The sequence below is a fragment of the Epinephelus moara genome, chromosome 19 (genome assembly GCF_006386435.1).
Source record: "Epinephelus moara isolate mb chromosome 19, YSFRI_EMoa_1.0, whole genome shotgun sequence".
In the NCBI taxonomy this organism is placed as follows: Eukaryota; Metazoa; Chordata; class Actinopteri; order Perciformes; family Serranidae; genus Epinephelus; species Epinephelus moara.
Window position 1 is genome coordinate 40,106,611 of NC_065524.1, and position 20,795 is coordinate 40,127,405.

The following is a 20,795-nucleotide window of genomic DNA, read 5'->3' on the forward strand; positions in this document are numbered from 1 at the left end:
CTGCTCGTCCGTAGTGATCCAAGTGTCCTGAAGCCCCGACATAAAAAGTTGTTTGGAAAAACCTCATTTGAACTCTGTTTTTAGCCTCATTGTAGCCTGTAGCTCTGACTGCCTCCCTGTGGACTGTACAACAACAACAACTTTTTATGTCGGGGCTTCAGGACACTTGGATCACTACGGACGAGCAGTATGGAGATATTTTGTGGTTTCAATTATGTGTTTTTGGACGTTTGAATCTGGGGCGCCGTCAGCCTCCATTAGGTGGAGTTGTGTTGCTACCTCCTCTCCCCTTGGATCTCTGCAAGTGATGTGAGGACTCTAAAACTTCACCTGAGCCTCCCTCGGCATATGGGTGAGTAGATAATGGCTGAATTTTCATTTTTGGGTGCACTATCCCTTTAAGGTTTTAAGTGAGATGAACAGACTGAAAACTTAATTTTATTAGATAAAACAGATGTCGATAAAGTTTTGCTTTGAGGACAGAATTTACAGTTGAACAAAAGTTAATAAATTGCAATATATTTAATTGCAATACTCAGCATATTGTAAAGTATTTAAAATTGATATTGTGTTGTGACTAAAGTATCGTAATAATATCGTATCAGGGAGTTTAAATGAGTTTCACTGCGGAGGTTGTAATGATGCCTCTCCAGTTACGTCCAACATAAAAGATAAATCTGTGTCCCTGAGATATTTTATAAATGCGCCCCAGATACATTAAACTATTCTTGTTTATCTTTGATTGTGTATTTTCTAAAGGACATTTCCTTTAGCCGATGCCCAGTGCTTGGTCTCTGGGTGCTTTTCCATGTTAATGCAACAGATCCTTTGGCACGCGTCTATGAAAAATTATTTTATGTCCCTTTGGTTAAATGCCAAGAACAAAGAATAAATGTTCTTTTATTAAGACTCGGCTCTGTTCTGTGGGAGTGGCAGCTTAACTTAAAATACATCACCTTCCTAAAACACAATACCACCTTAAATAATTCAGCATAACCTTCTGAGTTTATCAGGGCAGACAGATTTTACCACCTTAAAAAGCCCTGTAGGTTCCCGTCCAGATGGAGACCCTTATAAATGTATAACAGAATGTATTTGCTAAGCCAGACTGGCTCTGTAAACATATTGCATCTTTGGTTCAGAGACTGTGAGGGAGCAGGCGCTGCCAACTGCTCGTGGTAATTTATCTTGGAATTATTTATCTTGGGGAATTTCTGACATTTCCATTTCTCCCCCTTTTTCTTAAAAAAAAAATCTGTTTCTCTACTTTCTCCATATTTCTCAATTTCTGCCTCTTTGGGTCCCACTAGGCGTTGTTCGTGTTCATGGCGCTGTCGTTTGCCCGTGACGAGATCATCTGGCTGCTCCGACACGCTGACAACATCCAGAAGAAAAGCACAGATGACTTCATAGACAAGTATGTAAACACACACCTGCATGAACACACACATTAACACAAACAGGCGCATGTTCACACTAACAGTACCACAATCACTGCGCCCACCGCTTGTGCTGCTTCAGTTCCAGATGTGTTGATGTGTGTGTGTGTGTGTGTGTGTGTGTGTGTTTTACAGACACATAGCAGAGTTGATCTTCTACATGGAGGAGCTCAGAGCTCACGTCAGGAAGTACGGTCCTGTGATGCAGCGATACTACGTCCAGTATCTGTCCGGGTTTGATGCTGTGGTGCTGAATGAACTGGTGCAGGTATGAACACATGAACACTCTGAAGAGCTTTGAAAATGTACACACGTAATAACTCCTACACTAAATCTGAATACAGGGTGAGATACAGGGTTTCGACAAAGGCTGCCCCCTCTGAACGTCAGAGATTTAAATCTTCAAAGACCCCTCAAGCGGGATTTATAGTTCTGCGTTTGCGAATTGACGCCGTAACTATGGCTACACCATAATGTAACTACACCTCGCAGTGATGCAGACCTTTGCCGCCATTTTTGCCGCCTCCTCCTAAACTGTAGGTCCGATTTATACCAAACCTTCTGTGGATCATCATTGGACCAAGTTTATCAAAAGTTATAAAAAGCTTGTTGATATCTCATCGTGTTTTAAAGATATTGACCAATGAACTTTAGAGGAGGTGTGGTTCAGGAAATGACTCCATAACCTTCGGGCCAGTCATCACAAACCTTGTAAGCAGTGTCTTCAGAGGAACCACGATCATATCCTGAAAGTCTCATTCAAAGTGGCCACAAGGGGGCACCACAAACGCAAAAAACGGGTATGGGATAATACAAATCAGACTACAGATAAAAAATTGATTGTCCAATCATTACAAAACACCCAGAATATGTTGAATAATAATGATGAACCAAGTGTGTTATATAATTTTGTAATCGGTCACCACCACTTCCAAACACGCGCAATGGCCTTTCACAAAAGTTGACCAATAGGAAGCCACTGTGCTTCCAAAGAAGAGCGCGGCCCGGTAGAGATTTGGACATGAATGAATGAGCAGCTGTCTGATTGTCATAAAACCTGTTGCTAATCTTTAATGCAGTTGTCCTGAACTGTCAAAGGTCTTGACTCTACGTAGCTTTCAGCTTTTAGAGGTCCAGGTTCTGTGATAAACAGAATATGGTCTTATCTTCGGTCGAAACCTGTGAAGATAAAACATCACATTTTGAGTCTTGTTTGAAAGAATTAAAGGCTGGCTGTTAGAAGACAGATCTGTTCCACACTGCTGTTGACTTTCTAACCAGTTTTCTGTCCTGTCTTTATCTCCTAGAACCTGTCTGTGTGTCCAGAGGACGAGTCTATAATCATGTCTTCATTTGTCAACACTATGACCTCCCTCAGTGTCAAACAAGGTAACACATTACTTCTGTAAAACATAGAGGAGGAGGAGGAGTGATAACAGGAGGGTAGAGCAACACAGTGGCAGTGTCGTTTAAGTTTAGTTGATGATGTGTAATTGTGAGTGAATCGTTGTGCTTCTGTGTTCCAGTGGAGGATGGAGAGGTGTTTGACTTCAGAGGCATGAGACTGGACTGGTTCAGACTGCAGGTGTGCTCACAAATCAAGTGCTTTATCTAAAGCTTGGGGCGATGCTCGTCCCAGGGAATATTTGGTTTCAAGACTGCTGAACACAGTCTCCACTGAATGTTTTTAATTTTGCGTAAAGCAGAGAACGGCACTGCTGATCAAAACAAGAATACCTCATTAATTAAAATACTTTGTCCGACTGTTTCCCCTCTGTAGGCCTACACCAGTGTCTCTAAAGCCAGTCTGGGTATCGCCGATCACAAGGAGCTGGGTAAAATGATGAACACCATCATCTTCCACACTAAGATGGTGGACTCTCTGGTGGAGATGCTGGTGGAGACGTCCGACCTGTCCATTTTCTGGTGAGACATACCTCAGATGTTTTAATGTATTTGACGTAATGGAAGTGTGTGTGTATCCCTCATTTCCTTTGTCTCCTGTGTGTGTGTGTGTGTGTGTGTGTGTAGCTTCTACAGCCGTGCATTTGAGAAGATGTTCCAGCAGTGCTTGGAGCTTCCCTCCCAGAGCCGACACTCCATCTGCTTCCCTCTGCTCTGCACACACTTCATGTCCTGTACACACGAGCTCTGTCCCGAGGAGGTAAATAAATACACACACACACACACACTCGCACAGATGAGAAACATGTAAAACACACTCAGAAAAATAGCTGCTGTTCAGTAACTGCTGTTAAATTATGTTTATTTCACATTAATGACCTTTCTTTAAGGTTTTTGCTCCTCTTCCTCTGCAGCGTCACCACATAGGGGATCGGAGCCTGTCGTTGTGTAACATGTTCCTGGATGAGATGGCCAAACAGGCCAGAAACTTGATCACTGACATCTGCACTGAACAATGTACACTCAGCGACCAGGTAGGAACACACACACACACACACACACACACACACACACACACACACAAGACAAGAAAAGGAGTCAGATATTTGTAACAAGTGACAACCTTTAACTTCTGTCCCTGAGCAGTACGAACATCAGGAGTGTTCACAGGATTCTTCATAACATTTGAGAAACACATAACCTTATTTTTATCAGCGTATAAACCAGCTTAAGTTGTGAAAGATGAATCTGGATGATGCTAAAGACAGTCTGCAGTTTAGCCACAGTGCTGTGAAGGATAAGCCGGCACATTATATCACAGCGTCATTGGCATAAAAATGAACATTGGCACCAACCGCATTTTGACAAAGACTATTTATATGAATCGAAAATAACAGCGGACCTAACACTGAACCCTGGGGTACACCATTACAAGTGTTGAGCCAGTTAGGGGTGAGCCCATCAAACTGAACACTCAGAGACCTCTCTGAGAGGTCATTCTCAAACCAGCCCACAGCCTGGTCAGATATATCAGTCCTAGTCAACATCTGTATTATTACATAAAAACACCCAAATTCATTCTCTGTTTATGACAAAACTCCAAAAGGTCAAAGGTCAACTTCACTTGACATCATAATGTTCTGCAGAAACACTGCAGAATGTTGAAACTGTGCTGATTGTATAGATCGTGTGTGTGTGAAGCATCAGTGTTTTCACAGACATGGATGGAAACTGTCAGAGAACCCGGAGTGGTAATTCTAGATTTCCCAGCATCTCACTGTTGGCTCTTTCTGGTTGAGAATTACGGAGGCTGCTGTGGCAATTATATGTGAAAGTTTTGACAGCATTTTGGGAGCAGCAGGCTCATCTTGCCACACAGCATGGAGACCTGCTTACAGAAAGAATGAGCTCAAATCCATCAGAAGAGGGAAACCTCAAAAGATGATGAGATGGATGATGTGCGGCAGAATCGGTTCAGTTTATTTAACCCACTTTTTTTTTTTTTTTTCTTTTTTTAAAGGGAAGTAAACACGATACATCAGCACCAGTTGTGCTGTGTAGTGTTTCTGTGTTTCTCTGAACATCATATTCGCGGGTTAATGTCTATAAGTCTGAGTAAAATACAGACTTTCTGACCCCATGCAAATGCACTACACCAAACTATTAGGAAGCTCACAAATTAACACTTCATATCTCGTTTGTGTAATCCAGACAAAATTCAAAGTGTTAAAGCGGCTGTTCTGTGCTCGACTATTTCTTGGCTCTGTGCAGTTGCCAGGCAACCAGCGGACACTCCGACCGTTTCTGGGCCAGGACCAATAACTTTCTGGAGGGTCGTATCGATCAGATATGAGAGTGGTATCGATCTTCTCATCTGTCTGCCAGAAACCGAATGAGTGCATCTCGCAAAGTGTCAAACTATTCCTTTAAGAACGAACTCCTCGAGAGCACGGCGCTCTGGATTTTAATCTGTCAGAACAGCCATTACATGTCCTGATGCATCGAGAGCTAAATACACGTTCTTGTGTTGGCAGTAGCACGTCATAATTTGAAGCAGCTGTAGAAACAAATTTCAAACATTCAAAAGTGTAAACAGCTTTTCAACAAAGTGCCACTGCACTGATGAAGTCCTCAAAGTTTTCTTACGCTCACAAACTTCCTGATATCACAAGATGGCAGAGCAGCAAGCCAGAAACAACTGTCCATTTGCATAATATTACATGCTGTCACATTAATGTTGTGAGTCCTCTCTTGATGCATGTTTTTAAAAGCTTTTCAAATTGATCTCTGTCAGTCTGCTACTTTTTTTTCTTAAAAAGTCACTGTTCTAAGAACATCAGCCGGGCCGTGAATAATCGGTCCGTCTCCATCTGCCTTTCCTTCCCTCTGTCTCTTGTTTATCCCTGCCTGTCTCTTTCTGTCTCTCTCCGCCGTCTGGCTAATCTTCTCCTACTCTTCTCTCCGTAGCTGCTTCCTAAGCACTGTGCGAAAACCATCAGCCAGGCCGTGAACAAGAAGAGCAAGAAGGCGACGGGGAAGAAGGGAGAGCCGGAGAGGGAGAAGCCGGGAGTGGAGAGCATGAGGAAGAACAGACTACTGGTCACCAAGTCAGTGGAAGAAACAGACTCCATCTCCTTTCTCCTCTCTCTCTCTTTTTTTCAAATCTCTTGTTTTTTGTGTTTTCTGTTGATAAGTTATAACTCATGACTCATGATGTCATAATTATTAATAACAGATTAATAGCCTTGTTTTTGTTGTTGCTTTGACTCAGTTCCCATTAACACCATTAACCATCCATCTTTGTTCCTGCAGTAGTAATGGCAGCAGTGATATAAAGCTGTGTATCCTCACATAAACTGTTATCATCGTTTCCCATATGTGTTTATAACAGTCAGCTGAACTTTAAAGCCTAGTTGAGATAATTCAAAAGCTGCAGTGATCACTGTAACTTGGTTAAAGGAACAACATAAGTACAGTAACCACAATGTTAACGATTCACAACCAGTTGGCTCCCGGGTCAGGGTCACTCACTGGGCCCAGTTTTAGAACAATAGAGTATTAAATATCTGGCAAAATATACAAGATAGAAGTGCTTTCAAGGAGCAGAAGCAGAAACCAGTGCCTAATGGAGTAACAATAGGAGTAAGTTACTAAAATGAACTAAAACACAAATAAAAAACATTAAAAATGTAACTGGAGTAATGTCCACTTCAGTAATTATCCTCTTTGTCCAACTTAAAACGTTCTTCCTTGATCCAAGCGAGGAAATAAATCTTCAGTGTCCATCCTTCTAAATGCAAAAATAGAAACCTGGAATAAACAACGCACTGCAAAAAAGAAAAGTATCCACAAAAAGAAATCAAACTCACCAGTGTGGAATCAGGAAAAGAAACAATCAGGTCCTAACTTGTTAGTTTGCTCAGTCTTTACGGTCCCTCACACACCCTGGTCGTGCTCCTGCTCCCATCATAGGGGCCGTACACATGCCGCGTCTTTAACCACCTGCAAAACACGAGGTTGGGCGCTACTCTTGAGCCAGCTTCCAAGGACGTGGAGGCAGGTTGCGTCTGAGGTTGCTAAGCGACCATAAGCAGCACCATATCATAACCTACTTACCAGTAATCCTGAGGGCAGAGCTGATCTTCTTCCAGGGGCTGTTTAGGCCAAAAATATTATCAGTGGGACACGATGTAAAGCTCTGNAAACACGAGGTTGGGCGCTACTCTTGAGCCAGCTTCCAAGGATGTGGAGGCAGGTTGCGTCTGAGGTTGCTAAGCGACCATAAGCAGCACCATATCATAGCCTACTTACCAGTAATCCTGAGGGCAGAGCTGATCTTCTTCCAGGGGCTGTTTAAGTGTGAATTAGGCCAAAAATATTATCAGTGGGACACGATGTAAAGCTCTGACAGCTCTGCACTAACATGATCAGCTTCTTCTTAATATTTATCACAGACTGATATGATGTCGCATGACGTGCGGTGAAGCCATCGTGCCCTGAAAAACAGATGCACAGGAACATGTCGCTGTGGCGTTTGAGGGCACCTGCCGCGCACCTATATTGAAAACAATAAGTTTGAGGGCACAAAAAAACCTTAGCATGTGTACAGCCCCTTATGTGTATAACTAGGGCTGGGCGATATGGCAAAAAATGTTATCACGATATATTTTTTCATATTGATCGATCTCGATTTTTATCACGATATGTAGTTTTTGCTGATTCTGCCAGTTCGGGGAGCATCCTGATTGGAACTTGAAGAAACAAGAGATTCATTGAAACTTGACAATAAAAGTTTAATAACATAAAACACTAAATAATATGCCTTTCCAATATTGAGAACAAAATGTTTTTAAGGTCTTCATGCAGACATAGGATTCACATTACACTCTCACATTGTATGAATGAATTGCCCTCCACTGGTCAAGAGAGCAGCAGGGCCCACAACTGGCAAAAGAAAATTGAGAGCAGCACTCTTAAGCTTTTACAGAATCATATAATTATGTTTCCAAACAAGTGCAAACTAAGTGAATAGTCAGTTTTCACTATATTTTACATTTTTTGATTTTGTAAACAACGTATTTAAAACAACTTAAAAATCACTTATTAAATAATAATAATCTCAAATGTCTGTTGAGGCAGTACAAAAATAAACTAAATAAAAATGTGGGGCATACCCTCTGTGGCTGCAAAACATGACTGGATAGACTGTTGTTTTGCTAAGCTGCCGCTAGCGATGCTAACAGCAGACGAGGGGGTCTTGCTAGGCTGTGTGTGTGGAGCCGGGGCAACTTGAGGCCGCATAGTTAGACTCTCTGTGTGGTCACTGGGATGGTGCCGTCTCCGGTGATTGAAAGGGTTTGTTGTGTTTCCCGACCTGGTTGGTACCAACCGCCGGCATATTTTGCAGACCGGCTTCATCTGCTCCTCGTCACTTTTGAGGTATCCAAACCACTTCCACACAACTGACGTCGCGTTGCCCTTTTTTTTTAACAATATCTCCGGTTCTGGATGACATAGTGACGTCTTCACGTTCTGCATTATTTTCGCCGTCCTCGACTTCAGTTTCACTCATTTTTTCTCTTTTTTCCAACTTCTCTCTTCAGCTTCTCTCTCTGTTTACCTCCCGTTACAACTGTAGCCACGCTTACAATGAGAAGTGGGCATATCCTGCCTGCATGGCATACGGTTGCCGGCAGACTCTGATATGCTGTTGTTGCGCTTGCTTTTGCCGTATGATATCGATTCAAAACGTCCCATGCTGATAATTGAGATTGATCAAAATTTTATCGCGATCCCGAATTGAGATCGTATGAATGCCCAGTCCTACTTGTAACCCACTGCAGGAGATTTAAAAAGTAGCTGTTAGCAGTTAGCGGCTAACTAAATGAAGAACAGCGACCATAAATGTCAGCAATAATAAGACAATAAAATTCTGGTGCTCTTTGCCCTCAGTGCAGAGCACGAGCTGCAATATAACATGAACAGTAAATGATTTTTACTGTCATGTTGATGCCATGATTATTGTTTAGACAGCGCTACCAACATGTATTTTATATGTCACACAAGAGGCCGTCACTGTTGTGATACATGTCACGCCTGTCACAACTCTTTTGATTCCACAAAGCTGTGATGCAGTGTATGATCACACACTGGAGGGGAGCGATGCTGCCGTCATTTAGTTCTGTGTAAAAATGGGCAGCATGAAGAAGGGGCTGTGCAGCGGCCCTGTAACGCAGTGTGTGTTTGAAAGGGGCTACAAAGACGCACGTTTTAGGGAGTTTATACGTTCGAGTGTCATAATGCAGAAACCTACATCAGGTCACGTGGAAAAACGTTTTTTGAAGGACTTGGTAAAATAATATCTTGGCGCTAAAACGCACTGATCAGACCAAACTGTAAACGTTGCGATTTGAATACGTGAGGAACGATACTGTGAAGCTGCAGAACGACACAATAGACCTCAAAGAAACAAAAAACAATCCACCTGTGTTTCAACAAGTAGAGTTTTTTACATCGTTACTAACATCTATCTGTACCGCCTCCATTTTTAGTGTTCTTGTTAAGTTCCACTTTGTTTATCTTCTCTTTGTCTCTGCTGTATTTTGTAAAAGTTTGTAAAAGTTGCATCAGATCTTACTGAGTCCTCGTATTGATATTGGTGTTTGCTTTCTTCCCCCCAGTCTGGATAAACTCCACACAGCGTTATCTGAACTCTGCTTCTCCATCAACTACGTTCCCAACCTGGCAGTGTGGGAGCACACGTTCACACCCAGAGAGTACCTCACCTCGCACCTGGAGATCAGATTTACCAAGTAAACATAAACACACAGAGATGAAACACACAGACTCACTGTTGAAGCCTATTTTCTGACACAAAACAGATGAGCTGCTGAGCTCTTTCATCTGCCTTTTTATGTCGATGAAATCATTTTAGCTTTCTACGCCGTCATCATTACAGAGCGTCGTCAGCAAGCAGTGTAAAGGTCAGAGTAGGTGTTTAAAAACAGCTATAGAAGCAGATTATTTGAACATGTGCGATAAGAAAAGAAATACGATCTTAAGAAAGGGGCATCTGCAAAAGGTTTACAACATCAGACAAGAGGAGACTGTTTAGTTTTTCTTGTTAAACATAAGAGCAGTGTGTGCTGCGTTTGGTTCACTCACAGAAACAGAGTCTCACTTTGCATTTCAATACAGTTTATCCTCTGCAGGTTTTTTGTGCTGAAGTTTTGGCTCTTTAAATGTTCCTGTACTAAACTGACCGTCATTCCAACATGTTTTTTAATAAATCTCTACACTCGCTCTGTCTGTAGGTCTATAGTGGGCATGACCATGTACAACCAGGCTACTCAGGAGATAGCCAAGCCCAGCGAGCTGCTGACCAGCGTCCGGGCCTACATGACAGTGCTTCAGTCCATAGAGAACTACGTCACCATCGACATCACCCGAGTCTTTAACAACGTCCTCCTGCAGCAGACGCAGCACCTGGACAGTCACGGGGAGCCCACCATCACCAGTCTGTACACAAACTGGTACGTTCGCCGGAGCCCTTTGTGTGTGTGTGTGTGTGTGTGTGTGTGTGTGTGTGTGTGAAATGTGAAACATACTGACTGGAGTGATAAAATATCAGACTGTGAAGAGGAATGGATTAGTGGCATTTCATAAAAACATACAGGGAATTACTGATTGTATTTGTGCAGGCTGTGCCCGTATTACATTAATAATCTAATACTGTGGAGTCAAACAGCTCCTCCTCCAGTCTGTGTCCACAGATTGCCAGTTTTTAGAAACTCTTTTATCACGAGCACCAATAAAACAAAGTCCTCATGTTTAATGCTGCACAGAAGGAGATCATTATTTATGTCGCAGGTTCATGACTGTATGTTTGTGTATATTGGTCTTTTTTCTCTCTTTAATCTGGAGGATGAGTTCAGCAGAGGAAGTTACAGAGTCTTTACGTTTCTGTCATCACTATTCTTAAAAGTGGTAAAAGAGTTTTTTTGCTTTACCTTATCACAATGAAGTAAATGTTCATTGCACAGTGTGATAGCTGTAGAATAATGACACCATCTGTGTTTAGATTGGTTCCCTATGAAGGCGGATTTATACATGTGTGTCAGCTCTCTGCAGAGAGGTGGTGTGTGTGTGTCACTCTGCAGTTGCACCTCCAAAACACTAGTTGACGGCGGGGTTTCGGTGAAGTGCTGTAAAGTTTAGTTGATTCAAAACAAACATTAAACACACACTAAACAAACATTAAACACACACTAAACACACATTAAACACACTAAACACACATTAAACATGGCTTAATAGAGACAGTGTCAAACACAAATCAGCTTCACTATAACTCGCAGCATTCACAGACAAACACTTGTCTTTATCTGGACACATTTCCCCACAAATACAACATGCTAACGTTATTAGCACAAGCCTATGGCATTTTACATTGTATAAATTAGCCTAGCAGCTAGCAGAGATTTCCTCTGCTCATATTTCAGCCAGGATAAATCACACACAGTGTGTGGAGGCTTTATTGTCTTCACAATTTATTGTTTCTTATCTGTGAAATTAAAGTAAATCAAAGCTTTGTTTCCACTGAGGGAAATGGTTTCATCTTACAGAAACAGACAGGAGGTCTGTGTCACTGTGACGTGGAGTTACATTTCTGGGGAGGTGCACGTCAGGCTACGGCGATGATTAGAGTGTAAAACGCACACAAGCCTCACTTTCACTGTGCAGGTCTGTCTGTCACTGGGTACGAAAAAATAACGCTGATACTGTGTGTGTGTGTGTGTGTGTGTGTGTGTGTGTAGGTACCTGGAGACGTTGCTCCGTCAGGTCAGCAACGGACACATCGCCTACTTCCCCGCCATGAAGGCCTTCGTCAACCTGCCCACAGAGAACGAGCTGACCTTCAACGCTGAGGAATACTCCGACATCTCTGGTACCAGCCTGCACGCTCACTGTCTCATGTGTTCACTCCTTATACCCGCTGACCGTTCTTGGTTCGACTCATCTTAGATTCTGTTGAGCTGTGTTTGTAGCAACATTTGTGTTTATTTGTGTGTTTTCACAGAGATGCGTTCACTGTCGGAGCTGTTGGGGCCGTACGGTATGAAGTTCCTCAGTGAGAGTCTGATGTGGCACATCTCATCACAGGTCGCTGAGCTGAAGGTATAGACACACAGTTACAGAGAGAGATTCACTCACACGTACAAAATGAGCTCTTAACCTTTATGACAGAAACGACTCTCTTTGGTTGTGACAGGAGAATAATGCATGAAAGATGTTTGTGTGTCTCTTTACTGGTTTTAAAATGATTGCAGCTGCTGAGCTTCTCTGATCTGGATCTTTTTGTATCAGGGGTGTATCAATACGAGCGTCACTGATGAGATGCAATGCCATGCAAATTACAAGTTATTATAGCTGAATAAACCACAGCAAATGAGAACTCTAACATGATGAGTAATGGCCTCAGAACAAGATTAGAAATGAAGAGGGTTGGGTTCTTATACAGCCGGTACACAAATGTGCAAATCCCAGGATAGCAAAGGAATGGCCCGCCTTACTCTGCCTTTGATTGGCTTACCTTGACATTCCTCCCCTTACCCTAACCAGTCTTACTTCTCTTGCCTAAACCTAACTGATCTAATCAATGAAGGCAACCAGTACTAGTCAGTAGCCCTTTGTAGATAGAAATTGTGCAAATTTTCAGGAAAGCCCAATCAGTCTTTTTTCAGCATTGGCAGTATAAAAACAAAATCGGGGAGTGCAGCAAAATGCCGCCTACCTACTTTTGTTTATACNGTCATCAACAGCCCCTCCCGTTGCAGAAGGCCGCCTCGGTCTGTTTAAACTAAAAGGGTTCCACCAATATGTCTACCCTACGAGGCGGAAAATTGGGCGCCTCGGATCAACTCGCCAATCCGGCTCTGTGTGTCTAAACAGTCACAGCTTGCCGGCAAAACGGCCCAACATTCACTGAAAATCTGGCAGAGTAAAAGGAGCTAATGTTTGATAGCACAGCTTTAGCATGAAAGCAGCAAAAGAGAGAGAGGGGATGACAGAATCGAATCTGTGGCTGCTGTGGCAAGGACACAGCCTGTGTCCATGGGGCACCTACTCCACCAGGTGGGTTACTGGGCACCCTTATATTGAATAATTAGTCTCCCAGCTTGCCGGTAAAATGGCCCAACATTAGCCAAAAATCTGGCAGTGTAAAAGGGGCAAACAGGGCGGGTCATTCCTTCACTATCATAGGATTAGCAAAGCTGGACAGGTACCGCCAGACCCAATCACAGTGCAGAGTTTGGTGCCTCGTTCTGGTGCCATATTGATTGTGTGTTGAAATGAAGAGAAAGAAAGCGTGTGATTGGCGTGTATCATATCGCCACGCAAAATATCACGATACTATGCTGTATCTATTTTTCTCCCCCACTCTTACTTTAAACTGTCAGTAGTTAATACATTGTTCAAGTTCAAGTTCAAATGAACCCATTAAAATGTTGTTCTGTTGTTTTTCCCCAAGAAACTGGTGGTAGAAAACATGGAGGTGTTGACCCAGATGAGGACAAGCTTCGACAAACCAGACCACATGGCCGCCCTGTTCAAGAAACTCACCTGTAAACACACACACACACACACACACACACACACATGCTTAGTACCATTTCACGACTGCTGAATTCAGATATTGTGGCAGCTCTGATTCCCTCAGTGTGCCTGATACAGAGATCTCTTCAGGAGATATATTGTGTGTTTGACAGCTTGTGCTTCATTCACACTCCTTTGTTGACTCCGCTGACAGTCTGCTGTCGTGACTTGTTTCATGTCTGGGTAAATCTTCCCCCTGCTGATCTCTGTGTTTTCTTGTTAAAGATTTTTGTTGTAAACTTGTAACAGCGGCTAAACACACTCAACTGAAAGACAATTAAAAGTCAATACAAACACTATCGACACGACGGAAGCCGAACACAATAAATCTTCAGTTGCTTACAAATGAAATCAGCAAAATAAGTTTTGACGAATTACTCGATTAGTGTGATAGATACTGGTGTTTCCTGATTTCCTGACTGACAGTCGAAGCTTACCTGACATGTCTCCTGTGTGCAGCTGTGGACAGTGTGTTGAAGAGGATGACCATCATTGGAGTCATCTTGTCCTTCCGCTCTCTGGCTCAGGAGGCTCTCAGAGATGTAAGGCGCTTTTCTTCACCACGAACGCCACATTTCTGATTTGAATATTTCTGTCAGAGCGCTGACGCTGCATCTCTTTCTTGTCTCGCTCTCTCCAGGTGTTATCCTGTCATATTCCTTTCCTGGTCAGTTCAGTGGAGGATTTCAAAGACCACATTCCCAGAGAGACGGACATGAAGGTAAAGAAACAACAACTTCTGGACACATAACGATCAAATCATCTCTTGTGTCAAACTTTGTAATAGGGATAGGTATGTCTGAGTACTCACATTAAGTTATTATCAAACACTCAGGTCCTCACAAAAAAACTAATCTAACAGAATAAGTGGGTCCAAGATGAACGCCCAGACCGCAGAGATCGCACTGCACATTCATTACATTTACGTTGTAGAAATACTTCTGAACATCAGTCTTACTCCTGCTCAGCACTCTGCCTGTGACTATGGATCTGTGCAGATATTCATAGAAAGCTGTTCAAACAAAAAAAAAAGCAATCACTGACATCCAAACTGAGCACGAGTCCTCACGCCCATCCCTGGTATGTGAAGACCCTCACACATATGCAGTCGGTCCCTGAAATGTTCAGGATCATTTCCTGCATGAGGTCATGTGTGAACAGGAGCAGAAATCCATATTCAGGGAAATCTGTACTGCTAATTATTTCTACCTCGAGACCGAGTAACGTTTCAGGTAAAATGTTGTGAATGAAGCAGCACTTGGTTGAAGACAGTTTGAATCCATGACTTGTTTAAGCTTTAGCTTTTGACGTTTTAACATCAGCGTCGCCTAGGCCTGTCACAATAACAGATTTTGCTGGGCGATTAATTGCGTCAGAAATTATTGCGATAAGCGATAATATTGCGTAATATTGTGCTTTTAAGACCATTTTTATTATTGTTGTAATTTTGCTGTTTTTAGACCATTTTTTAAACTTAAATAATGATAATAAGGCATAATGATGCAAGTACACCACATTTATTTAACAAGAATATTTTGGAATGCAAAAAAAGAAAATTTAAATATCTGAAATAACACGTAAAAATATCAAAAATAAATAAATTAAGACCCTATAAATAAAAAAAAATAGACTCAGTCCCTGTTAATAAAAAGTGCACTGTAATAGAAAAAAAAATCAAACAACCAGAAACAATAAAATGGACTCTCAGTCAATTATCAAAAATTGCACTTGAAAAAAAAACAACCAAAAACAATACATAAATAAATATAAATAATAAATGTAAATAAATAAATGCTGTGGCATTTGGTTTAGGAACAAGTTCCCTGTCTTTCTCTTAGGCTCAACTCTCTTTTTTTTTCTCCGCCTCGTCTCCCCCTCACGAAGATCGCAGTGTGTGTGTGTGTCTCTGTGTGTGTGTCTCTGTGTGTGTGGCCCATAGCCCCGCTCGATGACAAGAGCTTTCCCTCCGTTCATTACGCTAATGAACCAACTCACCTGGCTGCCAGACGATGCACAGAAGTGAACGCTCTTGTCGTCCAGTCTCTTTGGTGGAGAGAGACGAGGAAAACAAACATGCATGAATATGGCAATTAATCACGGCCCTGAAAAGTTACCGTCTCCCTTTAAATTTACCGTGCAATTAACCGACTTATCACATATCACGCCAGGCCTCACGTCAACTAAAATGTGCCTTGTCAGTTATGGCCTGATGCCTTTTCCTCTACATTTTGCCAAACCTCAGTAGCGATGGCTAAGCTAGCTATGAAACCTAAATCCAATAAAGGGAAACATTGAGAATGTAACAGTGTGTGGACGGGTCTGTTTGCTTTCACCTCCAACACTATAGAGACCCAAATAATCCTAATAAACCCACCTCAGAGTGGCCACGCTGTGTTCAGACATATTAATGAGTGCCCATTTAGACCTGTTGGCTAATTTAGACTTAACAGGCTGTTTTGCTGAGTCATTATAAGGCTCAAGTATGTTTTTTTGTGACTGCATGGATTTTATTTTTCTTCTGGTTTTGGCCCAAAATGGCTCTTTTGACAGTAAAGGTTTCAGACCCCTGGTTTAGCATGAACAGTAATGCTGTCAATAACTAACAAGTATTGTAAGAACGCCAGCAACGTACATCCCTACGTACACGCACATCTGACCTTGTTACTGTGTTTATGATGGTTGGCGTCTGCAGGACTCTGTTGACTCATCGATTCCGCCATTTCCATAACGTGTAAAAAGACTGAAGTGTCTCTGGATGCAGTGCGTGTCCGAATAGTGACGATCACAAGTGGTGCCTGTAATTTCCCAGGAACTGTGTGTGAAAGAGGCTTTATGAATCTCTGTCTGTCTCCAGGTGGCCATGAACGTCTACGAGCTCTCATCAGCAGCAGGTTTACCCTGTGAGATCGACCCGGCTCTGGTGGTTGCTCTGTCCTCGCAGAAGAGCGGTGAGACACAAACACACATGCAGATATGCAAACTGAATCTTAATGTTTGTCTGTAGCGCCTTTCAGACGTGCACATTAATAGGACAGTGTTGTCACAACAGCAGTCTCAGTGTGTGAATTAGACGTTGTCTGATTCGTGTAAAAGCTCGGGCAGCACCAGAGAGATTAAATGCATGTGTTGTACTGCCTTTTGAAATAACTGTAATAACTTTAGTATCTCAAACATCATCTCATGTGCACAAAGTGAGTTTTAAAAAAAAGGGAGACGCTGTGAAAGAGACAATTCTACGGTGGTAAGGAGATCGATCTTCTCACATCAGATCAGTCTGTGAAAACTGTCCTCTCTGTGTAACCTGGGTGAAAGAGGTTTAGACAAAATACTATTACAGTAAAAATCTGACCAACAGTCAGATGAGTATCCAACAAAATGCTTTAGGTGCAGCATGTGAGCCAGAAAACACTCTTCTCCCTCACTACCATAACGTGTCACACTGCTCTGTCTGAACGAAGCCGTGAGGAGCGTTAAAGTCTCTGTCTGAATGACAGAAAGCCAGCACTCTAACAGCTCGATGAAGCAGCCGTGTTTCACACTCCGTGTCTGAATGGGACTTGTGTCTGTGCAGAGAACATCAGTCCAGAGGAGGAGTACAAGATCGCCTGCCTGCTGATGGTGTTTGTGGCGGTTTCCTTGCCAACGCTGGCCAGCAACGTGATGTCACAGTACAGCCCCGCCATCGAAGGTAGGACGCCAGATTTTCTCTTTTCAGCACTAAATAAAATATACAAGGTCAAACTATAGTGTTGGTGCTAAAAATGAGAGAATAATAGGACAGGTGTCAGATGGTCTGTGTGAAGAGGGTTACTTTCTGTCATATAGGGACGAGGACACTTGTGGAAATATCTACAGATCAGAGACTGTTAAAGGGAAAGTTCCTTTTCATCTAGATACAAATCTAATAGAGCGCTGCGTGCAGCTGCCAACGATGTTTCACAAAGCATCAGTGTGGCGTGAAATATGTCCCTGGATAAAAAAAACTATGGTTGTGATAATCTCAGGATGATCTGGGAGAAAGACCTGTGTTGTAAATTAGATGAAAAACATTTGAGGGGGTTCTTTTCAACACCGGGGACTATACCAGAGAAACCACAGACTGATTTATTCAATATAAGGGTGCCCAGTAACCCACCTGGTGGAGTAGGTGCCCCATGGACACAGGCTGTGTCCTTGCCACAGCAGCCACAGATTCGATTCTGTCATCCCCTCTCTCTCTTTCCCGCTTTCATGCTAAAGCTGTGCTATCAAACATTAGCCCCTTTTACACTGCCAGATTTTCGGCGAATGTTGGGCCGTTTTGCCGGCAAGCTGCGAGCGTTTAGACACACAGAGGCGGATTGGCGAGTTGATCCGAGGTGCCCAATTTTCCGCCTCGTAGGGTAGACATATTGGTGGAACCCTTGTAGTTTAAACAGACCGAGGCGGCCTTCTGCAACGGGAGGGGCTGTTGAAGACTTGTGGGAGGAGCTGTTGATGACGCCGCACGTGCGAGCCACTGGCGGTGGATAAACAGGAAACAGCTGATAGCAGGAATTAGCGAGCAGCTAGTAGCAAGAGGGAAACACAAACCTGACAGACACTGTAAAGATGAGCAACTGGGGAGACAAGGAATTGCGCGCCCTCCTTGTCCTCGCAAACGAAGAGGCCATTAACCGTCAGATGACGGGGACGGTGAAGGACGGGCCGACTTACGAGAGAATCGCCGAAGGACTGACCAGCCGCGGCTTCCCTCCCACGTCACTGTTTACGTCACACGCTGAGCTACACGTTTTGTTACTTGCTCACGCCCCCCATTGCCCCGAAAAAGGCACATTCTGTATAAACAAAAGTAGGTAGGCGGCATTTTGCTGCACTCCCTGATTTTGTTTTTATACTGCCAATGCTGAAAAAAGACCGATTGGGCTTTCCTGCAAATTTGCACAACTCCTGTTTAAACACTCAGTGCTAAAGACAAAAAGCCCCAAAAGTATCTTAAAAAATGATTCAGTATAAAATGATTCACAGATATTACCACACTCAAACGAGCCTTCTTAAAGACGATTTGTGTTGGAAATACAGAGAAGACCGTGGCACATATATGCATGCATCATTGGAGTGTCGTAGGGTTTCTCCCCTGTGGAGGAACATTCTGGATTATATTGGTAAATGGTTACTGTCCAGGTCACCAAGACTTTGTCTCCTTGGTGATAAAACTAGTGCCGAATTAAAAAAAAATAAAAAAAATTGTATTTTGAATATTGAACACCTGCCTTATGACCTGTGTGCGGATGATTCACGCTGTTTTAATATCTGTGAATTTTGCTCAACTTCCTGTTTGTTGTTTGTTTGTTAGTGTTTTTCATGTTAAAAATGCAATAAATATTTTAATTACAAAATAAAGAGAGTAACAAGCCCTGGTTTGTGGCGCAGGATCAGCTCAGAGTCTGAGAGCAGTGCAGAGAAAATACTACACGTTGTAGGAGAAGATAATTTACTGCATCAGTGGCATGAGACTGTTGTGCATGCAGATGAGATCGACCTCGTGCCCTCAGATTGATTCATCTGTGTGCACAAGAGCCACATCATCATCTTCGTTACCTACACTTTTTGAATTATTAAATCATAAATATTATTTACCTCTCGTCCGTTCACCCACTGCGACCTGTTTAACCTTATTTGTTGTATTTATGTCAGTAAAAGATTTTCATTCAGTCAAATAAAGCTGAGATGAAGAGTGTGTTAGAGACACACTGATGTCGCTAAACGAGGCTTTTGATAAGGCATCAAAGAGATTTGTCACTCAAGGATGAATTATAAAGACGTCGCCTCTTAACAACCTTGAAATGAGAGGCGCCATTGTTAATAAGGGACATTTGAAAATGATAATGAGTTGTAATGGGCTCCACCATTGTTAGTATGCAGACTGCGTATCGCCCAGCAATTGGTTTTCCGACGGCAGATCTGGAAACACGGCGCCCGAGCAGCCACACCAACCATTTTGTGAACTTACAATTACACATTTTATATTCACACACTTTTTATGCATCTCACATTCACACGTAATGGCGTTCATCTGAAAAAAGCAAAAAAACAAAAAGACAAATCCATATTCCCCCGCCTGGATGGGCAGCTCTAGGTTTTGTATTCTGCAGCGTCTCACTGCTGAGGAAGTCTTAAAGAGCCACACATGTCAGAAATTAAAGCAGAGCTAATTGATTTTCAAACACAGACGAGGTCTTGTTCCCTCAGTAACTGTGTGTGTCTGCTGCCCCCTACAGGACACTGTAACAACATCCACTGCCTGGCCAAGGCCATCAACCAGATCGCTGCTGCTCTCTTCACCATCCACAAGGGGAGCATAGAGGACCGCCTCAAGGAGTTCCTGGCTGTAAGATGACACGTTTTGTTTTTAAAATTTAAAATCTTTCAGTGTGTGTCAGAAGTGCAGAGCTGAAAGGTCACTGCAGGAATATGAGATAAGCAAAGGTAAATATCAACAGCAGCTGACATCAGTGTGTCCACAGAAACATGGACTGAGTCAACAGTGTGAGGTAGAGTACGGTGTCAGTTTGACACACAAGTACAAAGCCCGCCTTATCTGGACAGCTGTGCTCCCTCAGTCACAACTGGGAGACAAAGACGGAGCGTGTTCATAACAAAGGTCACGTAGCCTGACCTCGAGGCCTCTTTTAGCCCTCCTGCTGACCTGACTGTTACCTTTAGCATCACTGTCACCCTTTCCCTTCACTGACCAAGATTAAAGGCTGTAGCACATCAGTGTCCCTTCACAAACACTCAACACAAACTCATCTTTGGCAGCAGGCAGTAATAAAATGTCAGGATGTATTAGAGGTGGTGCCGCTCCGTTCATTTGCTAACCCTGTCACGTCCTCTTCAGTACATTTACATAAAGGTGGTTGATGGAAACGCACCGCTTCACATTTTATTTTGCTGACATTTTAGAATTCACTCCGCACTTACACAGAGAGCGGACAAACATTATCATCTCTATTAAGACTGCATCTTTAATGTGTGTGTGTGTGTGTGTTTGCAGCTGGCTTCATCCAGCCTGTTGAAGATCGGCCAGGAGACGGACAAGATGACGACACGTAACAGAGAATCTGTCTACCTGCTCCTGGACATGGTGAGAGACAATAACCAAAGCCACCAAACCCTTTCAGTCCAGTCCCTTTGGAGCCAGCAGTAACCCTTCAGACATGGTACCTAGACCCTCGGTCTGTTCAGACAGTCCTCTGAAATGTGGGCGGGGTTGTTGTCACTCACTGCTCCGTCCAGCACTCGCTGTATTTCCTC

At 42.9% G+C, this 20,795-nt stretch overlaps 1 protein-coding gene across 5 annotated transcripts in view; it reads left to right on the top strand.

Annotated features, from left to right (window-relative positions):
* The window catches only part of nckap1 (NCK-associated protein 1), a 53,914-nt gene that overhangs the window by 30,082 nt on the left and 3,037 nt on the right, over window positions 1-20,795 (top strand). For 3 of the 5 annotated variants that reach the window (XR_007571740.1, XM_050071269.1, XM_050071271.1), the window contains exons 12-30: window positions 1,311-1,417; window positions 1,575-1,707; window positions 2,747-2,828; window positions 2,966-3,024; window positions 3,220-3,365; window positions 3,471-3,603; window positions 3,734-3,877; window positions 5,811-5,950; window positions 9,524-9,655; window positions 10,157-10,375; window positions 11,660-11,790; window positions 11,923-12,020; window positions 13,375-13,468; window positions 13,959-14,041; window positions 14,140-14,220; window positions 16,354-16,447; window positions 17,071-17,187; window positions 19,760-19,869; window positions 20,536-20,625. Coding sequence is in view for 4 of the 5 variants with exons in the window: in XM_050071269.1 (XP_049927226.1) it covers window positions 1,311-1,417; window positions 1,575-1,707; window positions 2,747-2,828; window positions 2,966-3,024; window positions 3,220-3,365; window positions 3,471-3,603; window positions 3,734-3,877; window positions 5,811-5,950; window positions 9,524-9,655; window positions 10,157-10,375; window positions 11,660-11,790; window positions 11,923-12,020; window positions 13,375-13,468; window positions 13,959-14,041; window positions 14,140-14,220; window positions 16,354-16,447; window positions 17,071-17,187; window positions 19,760-19,869; window positions 20,536-20,625 (2,193 nt within the window). In the remaining variant the exon portion in view is untranslated. The remainder of the gene's footprint in view (window positions 1-1,310; window positions 1,418-1,574; window positions 1,708-2,746; window positions 2,829-2,965; window positions 3,025-3,219; window positions 3,366-3,470; window positions 3,604-3,733; window positions 3,878-5,810; window positions 5,951-9,523; window positions 9,656-10,156; window positions 10,376-11,659; window positions 11,791-11,922; window positions 12,021-13,374; window positions 13,469-13,958; window positions 14,042-14,139; window positions 14,221-16,353; window positions 16,448-17,070; window positions 17,188-19,759; window positions 19,870-20,535; window positions 20,626-20,795) is intronic. The other 2 variants (XM_050071272.1, XM_050071273.1) reach the window with 1 other exon arrangement.